The sequence below is a fragment of the Salmo salar genome, chromosome ssa18 (assembly GCF_905237065.1).
Source record: "Salmo salar chromosome ssa18, Ssal_v3.1, whole genome shotgun sequence".
Classification (NCBI taxonomy): Eukaryota; Metazoa; Chordata; class Actinopteri; order Salmoniformes; family Salmonidae; genus Salmo; species Salmo salar.
The window spans coordinates 73,419,323-73,439,363 of NC_059459.1; the positions used below are offsets into that span (position 1 = coordinate 73,419,323).

A 20,041-nucleotide genomic window follows, 5' to 3' on the forward strand; every position below is an offset into this window, starting at 1 on the left:
ACAGTGATAGTAAACGTTTGTGACGTCCTCCATGGATAGTGTGCGCACGGCGCGAGGAGGGTGCAGATGCGCATGATATCCAGCTTCGCTCGGGGAGTTTAAAGTAGGGTTACAACATGAAAAAGTAGGAAATACTTCGATTTATGATGTCAACCGCGGAACAAGAGGTGGAACCGGTGGCGGTGGTTAACCGTATGGACACTAGCACTCGCCGTTACCGGAGAGAGCTCTCAGCAGAAGACCACAATCATGATCCAGTAAAAAAAGGGACCAGAAGTAGAAAAATGGGTGAGTCACTGACCCATAAATGACATTAAAATGACACACAGATCTACAACCCGCCTCTGCAGTAGTAGCATACAGTGATATTGTTTTTAGGACTACCAGTCAAGTTTTAGAACACCTCTTTCAAGGGTTTTTCTTTATTTTTTAAATTTTCTACATTGTAGAATAATAGTGAAGACATCAAAACTATGAAATAACACATATGGAATCATGTAGTAACCAAAAAAGTGTTAAACAAATCAACATTTATTTTATATTTGAGATTCTTCAGATAGCCACCCTTTGCCTTGATGACAGCTTTGCACGCTCTTGGCATTCTCTCAACCAGCTTCATGAGGTAGTCACCTGGAATGCATTTCAATTAACAGGTGTGCTTTCTTAAGTTAATTTGTGGAATTTCTTTCCTTCTTAATGTGTTTGACCCAATCAGTTGTGATGTGACAAGGTGGGGGGTATACAGAAGATGGTCTTTTACTAAAATGGCTAAGTCCATATTATGTCAAGAACAGCTCAAATAAGCAAAGAGAAACGACAGTCCATAATTACTTTAAGACATGAAGGTCAGTCAATACGGAACATTTCTAGAACTTTGAATGTTCCTTCAAGTGCGGTCACAAAAACCATCAAGCACTATGATGAAACTGTCTCTCATGAGGACCGCCACAGGAAAGGAAGACCCAGAGTTACCTCTGCTGCAGAGGAAAAGTTAATTAGAGTTACCAGCCTCAGAAATTGCAGCCAAAATAAATGCTTCACAGAGTTCAAGTAACAGACACATTTCAACATCCACTGTTCAGAAGAGACTGTGTGAATCAGGCCTTCATAGTTGAATTGCTGCAAAGAAACCACTACTAAATGACACCAATAAAAAGAAGAGACTTGTTTGGGCCAAGAAACACGAGCAATGGACATTAGACAGGTGGAAATTTGTCCTTTGGTCTGGAGTCCAAATTTGAGATTTTTGGTTGCAACTGCCGTGTCTTTGTGAGACGCGGTGTGGGTGAACGGATTATCTCGGCATGTGTATTTCCCACCGTAAAGCATGGAGGAGGAGGTGTTATTGTGTAGGGGTGCTTTGCTGGTGACACTGTCTGTGCTAGTCATACAAGCTCAGTTTAAATGAGGGTTATTTGACAACTTGATCATTGTTTCAGTTCTATCTATGGTGGTCTGTTTTGTGACCCTGCCCCCTTTCTCTCAATTCTTCCTTCTTGTTTAGTTGGGAACACTGTTATGAAATCAGAACTTGACAGATTCCTCCTGTCTCCCTTTCTCTCTCTCTCTGTGTGTGTGTGTGTGTGTGTGTGTGTGTGTGTGTGTGTGTGTGTGTGTGTGTGTGTGTGTGTGTGTGTGTGTGTGTGTGTGTGTGTGTGTGTGTGTGTGTGTGTGAGAGAGAGAGAAAAAAAGTGATAGCACACACAGGAAACATGGGTAGAGGACTAGGGATCATATGTTTTCCTGCTCTTGTCATAATAAACACATAAAAGACATGTCAACCGCTGGCCAAAAGGCCCATAAAGAACTTTTAGGCATTGTTTACCTACTTCTTACAATCGATCAAAGTAGCATACATACTGTGTTCAGTATTAAAGGAACATGTCTGTATATTGCAGAGCGCTCCAGCTCCAGAGGAGCAGGCACATCCGAAGACGGCTTCCCAGCAGGTGACTAACTAATAACTGTGTCTCTACTCTACAGGGCTGATCTAGAATCTTATTCATTATGATCAACAAGGCTTAACTGATCCTAGATCATACCCTGAGACACTATTAAAACAGACCCAGAAATATGACACCTTTCAGTGAAAGGGGGATTTCCATTTTCAATCATCCAATGCATGTACTATATCAGACACTTCATTCTCATTGTGGAAACTCAGAATTTAACAGAATGGAATTTCATGAAGGTTCCAACCACAGTATTTCCAAAAGAAGGGGAGAGAGTTTGGGGTTTGGCTGTGGTAGTTGGAGTAAAGTTATGGTTTATGGTTTTAACTCTCTCTCTTGCCATTATGAGCTCTAAGATGCAACTGTGGGTTTTGAATGACTCATTCTGGTATGAACCATCATGCTATTTCATACAGCCTCATGCTTCCAGTATCAACATAGGGGTCGAGAGTAGCCTGAGTGCCAGCCTGTTTGTGCTATCATGCCAACTCCCTGTCACTCAATGTCATTGGTTTTACAATGACAACAATGGAGACAGATCTGGGACCAGGCTAGGTTGAGAGCAACACACTGAGCACTGCTGTAGTGGTTTGACCCACGCTATGACTGCAGACTCAAAGTCAACCATTAAAAAGGCGAGGTGACATTGTGTCATATTACAATCATATAAGTTACGAGTTTCATGTTTGTTCAGTAGGAAACAGTTTTTATATTTTGTATATTCCTACTATGGTTTTTAGTGTACCCATAAACAACTTACTGCAGTTATAGTGTGTTCTGCACTCTTTCTTCTCTTGTCTCACAAAAGCAGTAGCCTGTATGCTATTAAACTTAATTCACTAGCCTGATCCCAGATCGGTTTGTGCTGTCTTGCTAACTCCTATGGTTATTGTTACATTTGGTGTGACAGTGACCATAGGAGATGGCAAGACGGCACAAACAGATCTGGGACCAGGCTGGAAATTCACTTCTCATTAAAGAAAAATCATGTATTTGACAGTGAATTTGAACTATGATTCTTGTACCTTGTACCTGAGAGAGCCTGAGAAAGCCACTTTGAAGTCATTGATTAATCTCTGTGGGTCATTCACTGTCAATCACAGTGTCACCAGACCAGTCCCTTACTGAAAAACAACATGAATTTCATGTGGACACACATTAAGTGTTCCAAAAATACACATTTTCATGTGATCACGTGATCGTATGTGAAGTTAATATGACAACACGAGACAACATGTAAAGCAACGTGATCACATGGAACTACACATGTGAAAACGTGATCAAGTGTTCCAAAAACACATGGTTTCACATTCAATTTCACATGTGAAATCGTGTGATTTCCCACATGTGAAATCATGTGGTTTTTCTGTAAGGGGTGAGATGATTGTGTCCAAAATGGACGTTGGTTAATAAAGAAACAGGAAGTAAAGCAAAGTTGAGGATACAGTATTAGTACTGTACCTGTCAGGATATTGACATCATTGTTGTTCTGAGTCGTTGTTAGTCTTTAACTATGACAAACCTCAAACTACACTTTTGAACTGCTTTTGGACATCATGCACTAGAACTGTGGAATGTGGAAGTTAATTACTTCTACATGGTGTTTTGAGAAACAGCATTATTGTTTTCTTACGAAGTCACCAGAGTATCTCTATCGCCTCTTCTCTCCTACAAAACATTAACTAGAGAAGGATTGCCCATACTCAGCTTGTCATAGACTGTAATGCTGATTTTAATGTGTCCTTGCGTGTTTGCAGCGCTGCCCATGCTGTTGGCCATGGTGGAGGGGCCGGACAAGCTTCCTGCAGACGAGGGGTCACAGGAAGTGCTGCGGGGGAAACTCCGCCTCCTGGAGGCCGACAGCATAGAGGTCAACGCTCTCTTCATGGTATAACACTCTATTAACCTTTATGTATCCAGGTTAGTCTTGTCGCAGGTTGGCATTTATTGTCATAAATCTTGACCTGGAGGCATCGCTGCAGAGTGGTCAGTAGCTAGCACAGCCACAAAGTCATAAAATCTGATATTAACCCTAACCTTAAATTAAGACCAAAAATATCATTTTTGTTTTCATGAACTACGATATAGACAATTTTGACTTTGCCGTTGGCCCATTTAGTGGAAATCACTCAGTTCTGCCTCCAGGGAAAGATTCAGGACAATAAACGTTAACCTATGTAATTTTCATGTAATCTTTATGTACAGCTGTAATCTATATGTACTCCTGTAATCTATATATGCTGCTAAAATGCATTTGCTATAATACTGTGCTCAGCACAGTCACACCCCATTTTGTCAATGCTTTGTCACAGCTTTTGTGGAATTATCGCAAGTGTGTAAAGTTGTAGTGAATTGAAGGAATGCATTATGTATGGTCATATCACAAGTGGTTGTCTTATCATGTTGTGTTTGTTCTTATTGAGTTAGTACCTTATTAACAGATTACATTGCTTTATACAGTAGTTTGTGAGAAATCATGTACATTTAGAACTCTTCTCTGTTCTCCTGTACTTTTAGGAACTATCAGCTCGGCTTGTTTCCATCAGCTGTGAAGAAAATGCCATATTTGTCACATTCAAAACATTTGAAGAGATATGGAGGTTCACCACGTATTACACAATGGGTAATGTCGTCTAGTATAAGAAGTTCTAGATATAGTATGGGGGTTTTATTTACATTAATGACACGCAAGTTCTGAATCCTAACTTAACATACATGGTTATAGAATATATAGGAAAGATAGAAATGCATATGGAGGTGTTGCCATGTACAGTGCATTCGGAAAGTATTCAGACCCCTTGACTTTTTCCACATTTTGTTACGTTACAGCCTTATTCTAAAATTGATTAAATTGTTTTTTTCATAATCAATCTACACACAATACCCCACAATGACAAAGCAAAAACAGGTTTTTAGAAAGTTTTGCAAATGTATTAAAAAAAAGAACTGAAATATTACATTTACATAAGTATTCAGACCCTTTGCTATGAGACTCAATTGAGCTCAGGTGCATCCTGTTTCCATTGATCATCCTTGGGATGTTTCTACAACTTGATTGGAGTCCACCTGTGGTAAATTCAATTGATTGGGCATGATTTGGAAAGGCACACACCTGTCTATATAAGGTCCCACAGTTGACAGTGCATGTCAGAGCAAAAACCAAGCCATGAGCTCCAAGACAGGATTGTGTCGTTATCTGGGGAAGGGTACAAAAAAGTTCTGCAGCATTGAAGGTCCGCAAGAACACAGTGGCCTCATCATTCTTAAATAGAAGAAGTTTGGAACCACCAAGATTCTTCCTAGAGCTGGCCGCCCAGCCAAACTGAGCAATCGTGGAGAAGGGCCTTGGTCAGGGAGGTGACCAAGAACCCTATGGTCACTCTGACAGAGCCCCACAGCTCCTCTTTGGAGATGGGAGAACTTTCCAGAAGGACAACCATCCCAACCCGCTTGGAAAAGGCACCTAAAGACACTCAGACCATGAGAAACAAGATTATTTGGCCTGATGAAACCAAGATTGAACACTTTGGCCTGAATGCCAAGCGTCACGTCTTGAGGAAACCTGGCACCCTCCCTACGGTGAAGCATTGTGGTGGCAGCATCATGCTGTGGGGATGTTTCTTCAGCGGCAGGGACTGGGAGACTAGTCAGGATCGAGGGAAAGATGAACGGAGCAAAGTACAGAAAGATCCTTGATGAAAACCTGCTCCAGAGTGCTCAGGACCTCCGACTGGGGTGAAGGTTCACCTTCCAACAGGACAACGACCCTAAGCACACAGCCAAGACACCACAGGAGTGGCTTTGGGACAAGTCTCTGAATGTCCTTGAGTGGCCCAGCCAGAGCCCGGACTTGAACCAAATCGAACATCTCTGGAGAGACCTGAAAATAGCTGTGCAGCGATGCTCCCCATCCAACCTGATAGAGCTTGAGAGGATCTGCAGAGAAGAATGGAAGAAACTCCCCAAATACAGGTGTGCCAAGCTTGTAACGTCATACCCAAGAAGACTCGAGGCTGTAATCGCTGTCAAAGTTGCTTTAACAAAGTACTGAGTAAAGGGTCTGAATACTTAAAAAAAAAAAAATTTATACATTTGCAAAAATGTCTAAACCTGGTTTTGCTTTGTCATCATCAGGTATTGTGTGTAGATTGATGAGGGGGGGGGAACTATTAAATCAATTGTAAAATAAGGCTGTAATGTAACAAAATGAGTAAAAAGTCAAGGGGTCTGAATACTTTCCGAATGCACTGTATATCCAGAGTCATATTCCTGTAAGGCTGAGAGAGGATCTCATGTCAGGTGATGTTGAAGTAATATGGTTACAGGTTCATCTGCCTCACCTAAAGCCTATCCTTGTAGGAAGTTGCTATAGACCACCAAGTGTTAAAAGTCAGTATTTGGACTATATGTGTGAAATGTTGGATAATTTATGTGATATCAACAGAAAGGTCTATTTTCTGGGTGACCTAAATATTGACTGGTTGTCATCAAGCTGCCCACTCAAAAATAAGCTCCAAAATGTAACCAGTGCCTGCAATCTGGTTCAAGTCATTAGTCAACCTACCAGGGTATTTACTAACAGAACAGGAACTTAATCATGCATGTGTATTGATCAGATCTTTACTAATGTTGCATAAATCTGCTCTAAAGCCGTATCCACACCCATCAGATGTAGTGATCATTATATAATAGCCATATCTAGAAAAACTAAAGTTCCAAAGACTGGACCTAAACATTTGTATAAACGATCATACAAGGGGTTTTGCAATGATTCCTGTGTCGAAGATGTGAATAATTATTTGTTGGTCAGATGTGTGTAATGAGGAACATCTGGATGCAGCACTTGAAGCATTTATGAAACTGCTTCTTCCGGTTACTGATAGGCATGCGCCCATCAACAAACTGACTGTTAGATCTGTCAAATCCCCATGGATAGATTATGAATTGAGAAACTGTATGGCAGAGAGGGATGAGGCAAAGGTAATAGCAAATCAATCTGACAACACAGCAGACTGGCAAACATACAGTATATTGACAAGTCACGTAACTAAACTAAACAAAAAGAAGAAGAAACTATACTATGGAAGAAAGATGAATGATAATTAAAAGCCTTGGATTACTTTAAATACAATTTATAGGCAAGAACGCAAACTCGGCTCCATCTTTCATTGAGGCAGATGGCATGTTCATAATGATATTGCCAACCACTTTAATAACTTTGTTTTTGACAAGATTAGCAAACTTAGGTATGACATGCAAACAATAAATGCTGAATTTTCATATTCATGCATAATGGACCAAAAAATGAAAGACAAGCACTGTAGTTTCGAGTTCCACAAAGTGGTTGTGGAAGAGGTGAAAAAATTGTTGCTATCTATAGATCAGGACAAATCACCTGGTACCGACAACCTGGATGGTCAATTGTTGCGGTTCGTAGCGGAATACATTGTGACTCCTGTTTGCCACATCTTCAATTTAAGCTTTGAAGATGCTGTATGCCCTCAGACATGGAGGGGTCTGAGGTCAATTCTACCCAAATATAGTAGAGCACCCTTTAATGGCCTCCCGAGTGGCGCAGCGGTCTAAGGCACTGCATCTCAGTGCAAGAGGTGTCACTATAGTCACTGGTTCGAATCCAGGCTGTATCACATCCGGCCGTGATTGGGAGTCCCATAGGGCGGCGCACAATTGGCCCAGCATCGTCCGGCTTTGGCCGGGGTAGGCCGTCTTTGTAAATAACAATTAGTTCTTAACTGACTAGTTAAATACATTTAAAAAATATGTTTAAATGGTTCAAATCAGTGACCAATCAGCCTGTTACAAGTGCTTAGCAAACTTCTGGGGAAAAGTTGTTTGATCAAGTTATTTTACAGAAAACAAAGGGCACTCAACATGCTCAGCACTGACACCTGATGATTGGCTGAAAGAAATTGATAGTAAAAAGATTGTGAGAGTTGTTTTGTTAGACTTCAGTGGATTTGCATCCTCTGCCTTTATTATGGATTGAGTTACCTATCTAATAGAACACAGAGGTTTTTCGTTATTGGAAGCCTCTCTCATGCAAATTCAGTGTGGCGTACCGCAGGGCAGCCAGCTAGGGCCATTATTGTTTTCTGTTTTTACAAATGACCTTCCACTGACCTTGAATAAAGCCTGTGTGTCTATGTACGCTGACGACTCAACAGTATACATGTCGCCTGCAACGGTAAAATAAATAACTGAGACACTTAACATAGAGATCCAGTCAGTTATAGAATGGGTAACTAGCAATAGGCTGGTGCTAAATATCTCTAACTAAAAGCATAGTTTTTGGGACAAATCACTCGCTCAACACTAAACCTCATCTGGATCTATTATTGAATAATGTGGCTATTGAGCAACTTGAGGAAACTAAACTGCTGGGTCTAACCCTAGATAGCAAGCTATCATGGTCAAAAGATATGGACTTAATGGTTGCTAAAATGGGAAGAGGTCTGTCCATGATAGGGCGTTGCTCTGCCTTCTTGACATCTCAGTTGACCAGACAGGTCCTACAGGCCCTAGTTTTGTCGCACCTGGACTACTGCTCAGCTGTGTGGTCATGTGTGGCAAAGAACGAGTGTCAGTAACATGCATGTCAGTCTCTCCTGGCTCAAAGTTGACTGCATCACTATTGGTCTTTGTGTGAGGGGTTGAAGGTACCGAACTGTCTGTTCAAGCAGTTGGCACACAGTTCGGACTCTCATCGGTACAACAGAAAACAAGCAACCAGAAGTATCTTCACAGTCCCCTGGTCCAGAACCGAGGCTGGGAAACGCACAGTATTAAATAGAGGCTTGACTACATGGAACTCTCTGCCACCCCAGGTAACTCAAGCTAGCAATTAAACCAGTTTAAAAAAACAGATAAAAGAACACCTTACTGCACAAAGGGGACTGTGAAGAGACAGACATTTTTATATAGTGTATTGTAATTTGCACTGTACTGTGTATTAGACCTAGATATTGTGTGCATGTACTGATATGTAGGTGTCGTGACTTGACTTTTAACATTAATCTGAAGACTGTTGTATATCTAATCAACTAACTATGTTGTTACCCGATCAAATGAATCATGTAACAATTAACTCATTAGGATCTGGGGAACCACGAGAGCAGTTATTTAAAGAGTTACCATCTCCCGAATTAAACTCTAAAGGTCTTTACCTATCACATCTATAAACAGTCAACTTATTAATCATAACCTTGTATCATATCATCATTCTGAACAGTCGTAACCTCTTTGCATCTGCAAAAACCCGAGCCTTACTCGGTAAGATTCAGTACTACACAAATTGGTTTAATTATTTATTTACTAGCTAACTAAATGGTAACACAGGATAAACATACACACTTAATATATTAAAAACAGGTCCCTGGTGGACTGACAACAATAGGGCTACTTGTTACAAAAGACATAGAGAGAGAGAGGGGGGGGGAACGAGACACTTAATGTTGGTACATTTAGAAACTACTCTCACTTGATTTCTTACTCCAAGCGGGTGACGGCACAGGAACTGACACCTGCTTGGAGTAAGAAATCATGTATGTATTTACATGAACATGCCTTGGTTCGCCATGTATCTCTCTGAACTGGGTCGCCTTGGAAAGGGGTTTGGGGCCTTTTCGCGGCGCGCTTGTAAGGCTCTGATTGTCCAAAATGGGTTGCTCTCCACTCTCCACTCATCCGGTATCCGGTGACTTGTCGTGTAGTCCTGAACAGAACTATAGAGTTTATTCTACTTCCATTCACTCTGGAAGATGCTTCTTTGAAACCGCGTCGATAGTTCCCAGTGAGATGGTATGGGCAGAGTAATACAATGGTCCCACTTAAATGAGCTTTTCTAGAAACTTTACTTCGGACAGCTAATCAGCCGTACCAGTGATTTTCCGGGAGGTGACTTTATTGTCTCTACCTTGTGTTGAGATTCAGAGTTCAAACCACTTTTTATACCTAAGCTGCAGATCTACATCTCTCTGGTCTAATATGTTAATTCTTAACCCGTCATTTTATACAGTTTGTTGAAAAGGGACGGTTCTGTCAGGCTGACACACTCTCTGGCCTCAATCAAGGGGACGGTGACTACTTACTGTGCACAGTTATAGAAACAATTTCCTCTTAGTTTCTAAAATCACATCCCTCTCTTAACAAAAACACTCAGCATTTTTCATATAGCATTCACAACGCAGAGGATGGAAACTTTGTACATGTCATATTTATAATTTCCAAGTTACAGTATTTCCTTTATAATATTTTTAATGACATCACAAAATAACAACCAAACAAACATTAGTGTTATTTTAGGTCGCCTCTGACAATTCCCCACCTTCTATGTTAGAAATATTGTTCTAGTAGTTGCTTTTGAACTTGTTACACGAAAAGTCTTCTTAAAACAAAGTACATTCCTTGAGGGAATTTAGAGAGGGATGTCTGAATGTTTTGTCCTTGATTTACAACAGGGTGAGAGGTGTTAACCCCCACCAGTTCCCTCCTCCCCCCTCTGCGGGTGAGAGGGGGTCTGGTTGAAATGATTTTTATTGCAAAGCTGATCTGACCTATTTGGATCCTCACAGGACAGTCATGACATAGGCTATGTGTCACGTTTTAAATATATGTATTTCAGTCCTTGACTAATAATGTTCTGTATTATGTCATGTTTCATGTGGACCCCAGGAAGAGTATTTAATGCTTTTGCAGCAGCTAATGGGGATCCTAATAAATACCAAACAAAGTAGAGGTCTTCACGGGTTCGGGTGGACCCGATATACCCGAGACCCGACCCGGGCCTGAACAGGTTCGGGTCTGAAATAAAAAAGTAACTGATTTTATATCTCAGAGTAAAATCAATACATAAACTACTTCTAGACCAGGACTTCTGACTGACCTCTGACATATTGACATCAGACCTTTGACCTCTGTTCCCCAGGCTTTCTGGGTCAGTGCATGGAGAACCTGCTGTTGGACCAGGACTTCTGGTTGAGTTCTCTGGACCAGGAGTACTTTGCCATAGAGATCTCTATCCAAGAGGAGACTCTCAACCTCATGTACAAAGGCATCCTCATGCAAGAGGGTAACTCGCCCAGTGACTCACAGATTAAAATATCTGACTTTGACAGCGTTTGGTAGCCACATTCACTGTTTGGTGTATTCAGAATATACAGAAGCACTTAATTTGATAAGTCAGCACATACAGATCAAATGAACATTGAGTATCCATGTTATGCTGTTATGAGATGTTATACATGTTCTACTCTTAGTTACAATGCTACAAATGATTAGTTATTTAGTTATACCTACAAATAAAGTATGACAAATCTCCCCCTCTGTCAGGTTCCTTGTTCGCCAGCTGCAGCTCCACCCAGATGTTCGACAGCTCCACCTCTGGGAGAGACCTCTACCTGGAGCAGGGGGACATCGCCCTGTTTGAGCCCCCGTTCCTGGGCTCGGGGTGGACTGTACTCTCCCTGGGGGATGGAGCCCGGGGGACCAAACCCAAACCAGCCCTGGAGCCCGTCATCCCCTTCCACCAGTCAGTACTTTGCCTAGTGTATACTTAGCTATTTCATTCTTAGTCAATACAGAAGAAGAAGCATACTGCTAATTTTCTAATTTCACCTTTTTATTCACATATTTCGTTCCTGTTTTCGCCCTATAGATGGTTCCTCAAATCATGTGCGGAGAACATCTTAGTTGGCAGTGGCAAGCCAGCATGTGATTTCCCCTGCCAGTTTGGTAAGAAGAACTCTGTTTGAATTCCACTTGACAATCCTAATTCTAAGGGCTTCACTGTTCCTTTTTCTCATAGAATTAGAGTTATGTGGAGGAATTCTAGAGTCTGAACTGACTTTAAAATTCTAATGAATCTCTCCTGTCCACCTCTCTCTCTCCCCATCCTAGCCACTGGCTCCTGCGTGGCCACTGTTGAGTATGACGCCGGTGGGCCAGACGAGCTGAGCCTGGAGCAGGGGGATCGCATCATCATTGTGGGCCTGTTGGTGTCGTGCTTCGAGTGGTTCACTGGCAGACTGGAGAGGACAGGAGAAGTGGGATTGGTGATGACAACACTGGTCAGACCGGCCGATAGCCTTTGTGAGTAAGTGTGTCCTTCTGCTGAGTTATATATTGATTAACTGCGTCTGGTTAACTGCATCAGATTAACTGCGTCATCATGTATACAGTAGTGATATATTCATAGAATGAAACAGAACACTTACATGGTGATTGGTATGCCAGCAACGATGCAGCTCGATGGTATCAGCTACTCAAACGTAGTTTTCCACAGTTTCCTGTGTGTATCAAGAATGGTCCACCACCCAAAGGACATCCAGCCAACTTGACACAACTGTGGGAAGCATTGGAGTCAACATGGACCAGCATCACTGTGGAGTGCTTTCGACACCTTGTAGAGTCCGTTCCCCGACGAATTGAGGCTGTTCTGAGCGGAAGGGAGAGGGGCGCAACTCAATAATAGTACACTTGGTTTATCTCTATGGGTGTATTACAGTAACTGTACAAAGGCACACTGTGGAGAATGCTTTCAGAGCCATGTTGAATTTTATGTTCAAACCCACATAGTAGCTCCTCACGTTCCTTTTAGGAAGTGTTATCATTCTACCTTGTCTGAAATTAGTAGACATTTTGTTTTATTAACTCCATTCTAGGGCGTCTGACATTTTCCTAGAGAAAGAAGAGAGGTTGTTTTTCAACCTGAAAGAAGATCAGATTAAAGAGGAGACAATCGCCTTGCTGAAAAAAATCAACCAGAATGATGTTGGACACGTCTACAAACTTGGTGAGACAGAAATTGAGAAATTAGGCATTTTCTTGGTGATGAACAGTACAGCAAGTCCAGCAAGTACAGCTTGTTTTTATTTTTGCATTGCTCTCTTAGACTTGCTTACTGTGTAAAGACGGTCTGTTTTGATATTGATTCATTCATTATTCCTTTCATTCCAGATCTGATTGCTCAACCGGATTCTCCAAATGAACCAACTCAAAGTAGGGGTATTTATTGTTTGCTTTGTACTTATGGAATATTGGGTTTGAGTATTTTATCTCAACTTGGAAAACCATTCAAATAATTCCCTTTTTCTGATTCTTCCCACATGTCAACAAAATCATAAATAATGATCTTCATCTAATGTCTTACAGATGGTTCCCAAGGCAACATGGACGCTCACCAACAAGCAGAACTGAGGAGGAAGATTGAAGAGATTCTGCTAAAAGGGAAGATGAAATCGAAGGTGCCTCATGCAACTGTGACGACAAACGGAACTCTGGAGGACCACAGTGAGACCTCTAAGACTACATTACCCAGCGGGCCTCACTTCACCATCCAACCAGTTGAGGAAGGCACCACCACCAACCAGGAGAAATTCCTTCCTCTTCTATCCTTCCTGAGTGGCAGCAACTACAAGCCAGAGTTTGGCGCCCTCTATGGCCAAACTCCGGAACGGCTCCTCTCCACTTTCACTGGCCACTTGGACGATGTTGACAAATTGGTGGCGTATCTAGGTGTTGCCAGGGAAACTGCCAGGAAGAAGCGACTCCATTGGTCCCAGAGCCGCCTCTGTTTCCTTTTGGGGAAACTCTGCGCAGGACGATCAAAATTTTCCCAGGCTCGAGTCTACTTCGAGGAGGCCCTTAGCGTCCCTCGAGACGGCTTCACGGACATGCTAATGCTAGCTAGCATCTACGCTAACCTAGCAGTGATCTATCTCATGCAGAAAAATACAGAAAAATACTTGGCTCTGTCGGAGCGGATCGCTGCGCTGCTAATGGGCATCCCTTACTGCGTCTCGACAGTGGAGAAAGACTCAGAAGTTCTGAAGTTTATCCTGAAGAAGGCGGTGCTTAGTCACAACAAGATGGCAGAAGCCAGAGCATGCTTCCTCTTGGCCAAGCTCCACTGGAGGCGAGGTGAGGCAGCGGACACCGTTCCCTTCCTGGAGAGGCTTCTGGTTCTCTTGGCGGAGCCCCCTGGTGTCCGGAGCGTCGTGCCCAGCCATGGCTACCTCAGCCTGGGGAGGCTGTACAGCCAGCTCTCCCTCCCCCACCTCTGTGTCAGCTCGGCCAGGAGAGCCACGATGCATTCATCTGCTAGGCTAGCTGATTGTCTGAATGGAATGGGGCTGGTTCTGGAGAACACAGCCAGACTCTATGGGATCCGGAAGCAGGACGTCGCCATTCCGGCTCAAGTCGCTCCATATCTCAGCCAGTCACTCTCCTTCACTGGGCGATTAGATGGAGTCGGTGGCACTGGTGACCACACTCTAAGCCAGGCTCTAACACTCTGCCTATCCCAGCTGTTTCAGGAACATGGGATGCTAGGTCACGCCGTACGCTCCATGCACACTCTCATAGACCATCATCGTGCGCCGTCATCATCATCGGGCACCACTAGCATTCCTGAACGAAACATCGCCCTTGTGTGGCTAGCATGGCTCCACATCTGTAACAGCCAACCAGAGGTATCGCTAGACATCCTCGACTCAGTGCTGGCCTCCATGCCAGAACATTGCACTACCCCACAGGAAGGTACACTTAAGTTGTTATTTTGCACATACTATACTGTTGAACTTACCTCTACATATGTATTTATTTTGTAGATATCTTGTAATGCTTGTTTGTGTTGTTATAAAAAATATGTGAGTATTTGTATAGTTTATTTACTACTGCTTTAAGTATGACAAACTAATTTCCCCTTAGTGATTAATGAAGTACAATCTGATCTCAAGGACTGGTCCACAACATGAGGGGTGTAGCCTTGCGAAGCACAGGGGACCTGAGGAGGGCAGCAGAGAGCTACCAGACGGCCATTGATGTGTGTGAGGAGTTTGAGGACAGGGCTAACTGGGCAGTAGCAGAAGCTAACCTGGGGTTATTGTGTCTGAAGGCTGGGGCTAAGGTATATGATCAGAAATATATTGTTATTTTATTGTGTTACTATTTCCATTTTTATTTAGCAATTTTTTAAAACGTTTTAACTCTGCATTGTTTGGAATGGGCTCGTAAGTAAGCATTTCATGGTTTAGTCTACACCTGTTGTATTTGGCGCATGTGACAAATAACATTTGATTTGATATATGAATTATGATTACAAAATTCCCAGCTTTTCCAGAAATCCTGTTTGGAAAGAAACCATGAATATTCCAACAGGGATTTCCCGTAAAACCAGTTCATTTTGGGGAAAGTTAGTGAAATGTTGCTACTTTAATTAGGATTCCAGATAGATTAGCAGTCCTTTCTCTTCATCATCAGAGGTTAGCGGAGCAGCATCTAACAGAAGCTGTTGAGATGTTGTCAGCGCTGGAGGGACAAGAACATGAGGTTAACTTTATTCATTTATTTTAATTTACACATCCCTATTAGGAGGACAACTGTTAATAATAATAATAATAATAATAATAATAATAATATTTATTTTTATGTAAAAAATGTATGTAATATTTGTTATCGTTACAATTTACTGTAGGTGTCATTATGAATGCTTTCATAAAGCCTTTATAACAGCTATATAATACACATTATAACATTTGTCATTAGTCGTTATCTTTTGTTATTCAAGGTGAACTTTACCACAGTGCTGTTGGAGCTGGGACAGTATTATGTGAACCAGAGACACCTGGACAGAGGAAAGATCTACTATGAATGGGCTCTACTCATGGCTATCAAATCAAACCACTCAGACAGTACGTTCATTTGTTTTTTTGTTGAAACCATCATGTCTTAGTGTCACCACAATGCTACAGAACACATGGCTCACATACAGGTTCAAACACTATTCTCGCCACTGCCCATCAGCTGAATCAACGTTCGGAGGTATGGGGACCCTCTGAGAACGTTGGTATTGGATCCAAGGAAAGGAAATACTCTCGAGCCTGTGGTTAGTTTTTGTTGGAGAAACCGAGATGCAGAATCTTTCATACGTGTATATTTCCCTGCTAAAATGACATGGAAAGAATATGCACAGGATGGAATGTCGGTTATACATTCTACAGTTCTATAATGTATTTATTTAAGATTAGATTTTTTAAATACCCAGTTACTACATACTGAACATATGGAATTAATTTCATTTGCGGTATACCCGATTCATCACTTCTGCCCCAAATATGTTTATCAAGTAGCTCCTCTGGCTAATGTCGAGGCTTTAGCTCAGTAGGCTAACAAAAAGATGCTGTTAATCCGACTCTCCATGGTGTATTCCCCTCTCCCAGGTCAGTTGAGCGTGACGCGACGCTTGTGCCACCTTTACAGAGCAGTGTGTCCGGATGAGGCCCAGTGCATCATCTACAACGAACATCAGCTGGCCCTGCTGGTGAGCCGGGGAGACAGGAGACAGGAGGGGGAAGTGTTGGAGACCATCAGCCAGCTATACCTTAGTCTGGGGACAGAGAGGTCGGTCTGTCCTTATGTTTGTCTCTCTCTCTGTCTGTCTGTCTGTCTGTCTGTCTGTCTGTATATATGTAGTTGGTAGCAAATGATAGCATTTCCCATCCTTTCCATCTCTGTGTCCAGGGCTAGGCGGTCTGCTCTGGACTACACCAAGCGTAGCCTGGGTATCTTCATAGACCTGGGCCGGAGGGAGAAGGAGGCTTACGCCTGGTTACAGGCTGGGAAGATATACCACCTGCTGGGCCAGACTGAACTGGTGGACCTTTATTTACAGGTCAGAACCTATTCTATAGCACAGTGCAGACAGCATTCACTCAGAGTTACATTGACACGTTACCTCTTGTATTTCCTCCCAGGTGGCCCAAGATGTGGGTGTGAGTACGGGAGACACACACTTCATCCTACAGCTGCTGGAGGCTGCAGGGGACATCTTCTTCAACAGCTCAACGGAGAGAGAGAAGGCTGTCTGCTTCTATGGGGTAGGACACAGACGCACATACTGCTTCTATGGGGTAGGACAGAGGTTGTGTATGTGTGTGACCCGTGTGTGTGTGTGTGTGTGTGTGTGTGTGTGTTAGGACCGTGCCCTGCCCATCGCGGTGAGAACCAGCAGTACAGAGGTCAGACTGAGACTGTCTAACAAGCTGGTGGAGCTGCTGCTGCAGATGAAGCTGTATGGAGAGGCTGTTGAGTACGCCCAGACCGCCCTGGACATCAGTGTTAAACTGGGTAGGACACACAACAGAGCCTGGGTGTTCTAGCTATGGCCACTAGAGGTCAGACCTCGCTTAGCACAGACCCAGTCCTTGCTTGTATTTTCCAATAGAAATATGTATTTATGTATAGCAGATGCTCTTATCCAGAGTGAATTACAGTCAGTGCATTCCAGCAAGGTTTGGCAGGAAAAAAACAACCACATCACAGTTATTACAACAACAACAAAAAGCCGCCATCAGCAGAATCCGTGCCAGGAAGTAAAAACAAGTGCACCCTGACTATAGCTCTTTCTGTGAAGAAATACTAACTAATGAAACCATGGTTGTACTTCATATAGGAAACCGTCTGAACGAGCGTGTGGCGTTCCACCGCCTGGCTACTCTGTACCACTGTCTGGGTCAATTTGAGCTGGCTGAACACTACTACCTGAAGGCCCTTTCCCTCTGCCCCACGCCCCTGGAGTTTGATGAGGAAACCCTGTACTATGTCAGGGTGTATCGGACGCTGGGGGACATTATATTCTATGATCTGAAGGTAATCAAATCAATCAATCATTCAATCAATGGAATTCATGACTGGGCAGTTTGTTGTATTTTCAGGTTTTAAATACATATCTATAAGAAATTGAAATTTGATCCCAAAAGTTAAATTTTGAATTGCACTCCTTTGGAGAAATTCCGTGTCAAGAAGGAGTTGATGCCAACCCTCGAAAACATACAGGAAATGTCCATTTCATTATGGCTATATAACGCTTGATTTACATGGACCAAACCAAAACGGCTTCAACGATTCATCCACTGACCCGAACCAACCTTACCTCTAACCCCTAACTTATCACCTTTGACCCTTAGGACCCGTACGACGCCGCAGGGTACTACCACCTAGGACTTGCTGCAGCCATGGACATCGGCAACAAGAAGTCCCAGCTCCAGCTCTGCACCCGATTGGCTACCATCTACCACAACTTCCTGGTCGATCGGGAACTGTCCCTCTTCTTCTACCAGAAAGCACGAGCGTTCGCCTCCGACCTCAATGTACGACGCATCAACCTCTCGCCAGACCAGATCTTCAGCAGTATGTCACAGTACAAGATGAACAGGGTGAACATCCAGGAACCAAGAAATAAGTAACCGCCAAACGGCCATCTTGGTTTGAAGTTAGTGAGAAGAGGGGAGAGGTTATAGCCTGGACCCAGATCTGTTTGTGCTCTTACCAACTCCAATGCTCATTGTCAAGCAAAACATGACAATGAGTGACAAGGAGTTGCTATGATAGCACAAACAGACTTGCACTCAGGCTAGAGAGGTTATGGGTGTTGGAGGACATTGTGCCAATTGGGCGTTGTAGGCCTTCGTTCGGTTTAAATATGTAATTCTGACATTTTGAACTGCTGTGATGTGTTAATGTGATTTGCCAATCAGTGTTCTGTGCCTTACTGAACAATATCAGAGAATAGAATCATACAGCAATGACTGAATATCTATAATTGTCTTCAGTTGATGACCTGAAATTAGTTAAGTCATGGTGAAAGTAATGAATCATGAAAGATATCTCTAATAAAAAGTCAGAGAACATAATGGAGAAGGTCCAGCTGTTGCAGTTTATAGTGGAGTCTGGAGTGAATTGCTCTGTGAGCGTGAAGACCACTTGGACTGCACGCCTGGGCCCATATCCACAAAGCGTCTCATAGTAGGAGTGCTGATCTAGGATCTGTCCATACAGTTGTATTTATTCTGATCCAAAAGGCAAAACTGATCCTAAGTCAGCACTCTGATGAGCCGTCAATGCCTTTTTTTGTATTATTAGCTAGTTTTCCATCCAATCGGTGACAGATTTTCATACGAATGTTCAACAATCCGCATAAAGAAAATATGCGCATTTTCCCATCAGTGGTGTTTCCACCCAACGGACGTGTTGTAGATAAAAAATCAATGCGTGATGACGTAGTGCACACAAAATGTACTTTTTCGTTTTCATGTAACGAATAAAAATCTAAAGAGTCAAATGTGTTTCTTGGCATGTTTCTTTTTATTACTCTACTGATAGTTTTGTCACAGAAACTGTTGAGTTGAATAGAAAATGTGCCTCCTCTGGTCTGGGCACGTGCACTCTAGCCTACAGGTGGCAGATGCTGTGCAGGTAGGCTGTGCTGGTAGGCTGTGCTGGTAGGCTGTGCTGGTAGGCTGTGCAGGTAGCCCGTGCAGGTAGGCTTTTCAGGTAGGCTGTGCAGGTAGGCTGTGCAGGTAGTCTGTGCAGGTAGACTGTGCAGGTAGTCTACATCATGAGATTGTTATGGATAAGGGCGAGAATATTTTTATTTGTCAAACGGCAGTCAAGCGCCGATCATCAAGTCACCGGAATAAGACCCTTGATATTTATTGGAAAAGAGCATCAAGCTCATCACCGTCCACTTTCCCCACTCTGTTAAGTTCATAACTTATTTCATCTGTAGCCTAATAAACTGCACAGTTTCCTGAGTCATAGTGGGAGGACCACACACCATATCATCTCATGACTCCAAGTTTACTTCAATATGATGGTTATAATATACATTATTATATTGTATGTTGTGTGTAGTAAGCTGTTAGTAGCCCATGTGCCTCACCCTAATAATTTGGTCTATTTCCCCTTCTTAATTTCACATACTGTTCTGACTTGGTGGTGACCATCAGATTCTTGGTCACCTCCCTGACCAAGGCCCTTCTCCCTCGATTGCTCAGTTTAGCCGGGCGGCCAGCTCTAGGAAGTCTTGGTGGTTCCAAACTTCTTCTGAGTCAATCTGAGTTCCTCTGTGGAGATGGGAGAACCTTCCAGAAGGACAACCATCTCTGCAGTACTCCACCAATCAGGCCTTTATGGTACAGTGGCCAGACGGAAGGCACTCCTCAGTAAATGGCACGACAGCCCGCTTGGAGTTTGCCAAAAGGCACCTAAAGTCTCTCAGACCATGAGAAACA

At 42.9% G+C, this 20,041-nt stretch overlaps 1 protein-coding gene across 2 annotated transcripts; it reads left to right on the plus strand.

The window, feature by feature from the left end:
• Nucleotides 1-8: 8 nt before the first annotated feature.
• Nucleotides 9-19,093, plus strand: LOC106577910 (SH3 domain and tetratricopeptide repeat-containing protein 1). Of its 2 annotated transcripts, none has more exons than XM_045701512.1 (20): nucleotides 9-288; nucleotides 1,899-1,949; nucleotides 3,710-3,840; nucleotides 4,470-4,575; nucleotides 10,897-11,040; nucleotides 11,301-11,499; nucleotides 11,626-11,702; nucleotides 11,868-12,063; nucleotides 12,632-12,762; nucleotides 12,927-12,974; nucleotides 13,122-14,507; nucleotides 14,708-14,877; nucleotides 15,231-15,299; nucleotides 15,538-15,661; nucleotides 16,190-16,370; nucleotides 16,491-16,641; nucleotides 16,724-16,846; nucleotides 16,946-17,096; nucleotides 17,422-17,618; nucleotides 17,936-19,093. In XM_045701512.1, the coding sequence occupies exons 1-20, from the start codon at nucleotides 144-146 to the stop codon at nucleotides 18,212-18,214; spliced, it is 4,059 nt and encodes a 1,352-aa protein (XP_045557468.1). In that variant the 5' UTR covers nucleotides 9-143; the 3' UTR covers nucleotides 18,215-19,093. The 2 variants fall into 2 exon arrangements, with proteins under 2 accessions (XP_045557468.1, XP_014011825.1); XM_014156350.2 differs by having other exon boundaries at nucleotides 12,927-12,968.
• The last annotated feature ends 948 nt before the right edge of the window (nucleotides 19,094-20,041 follow it).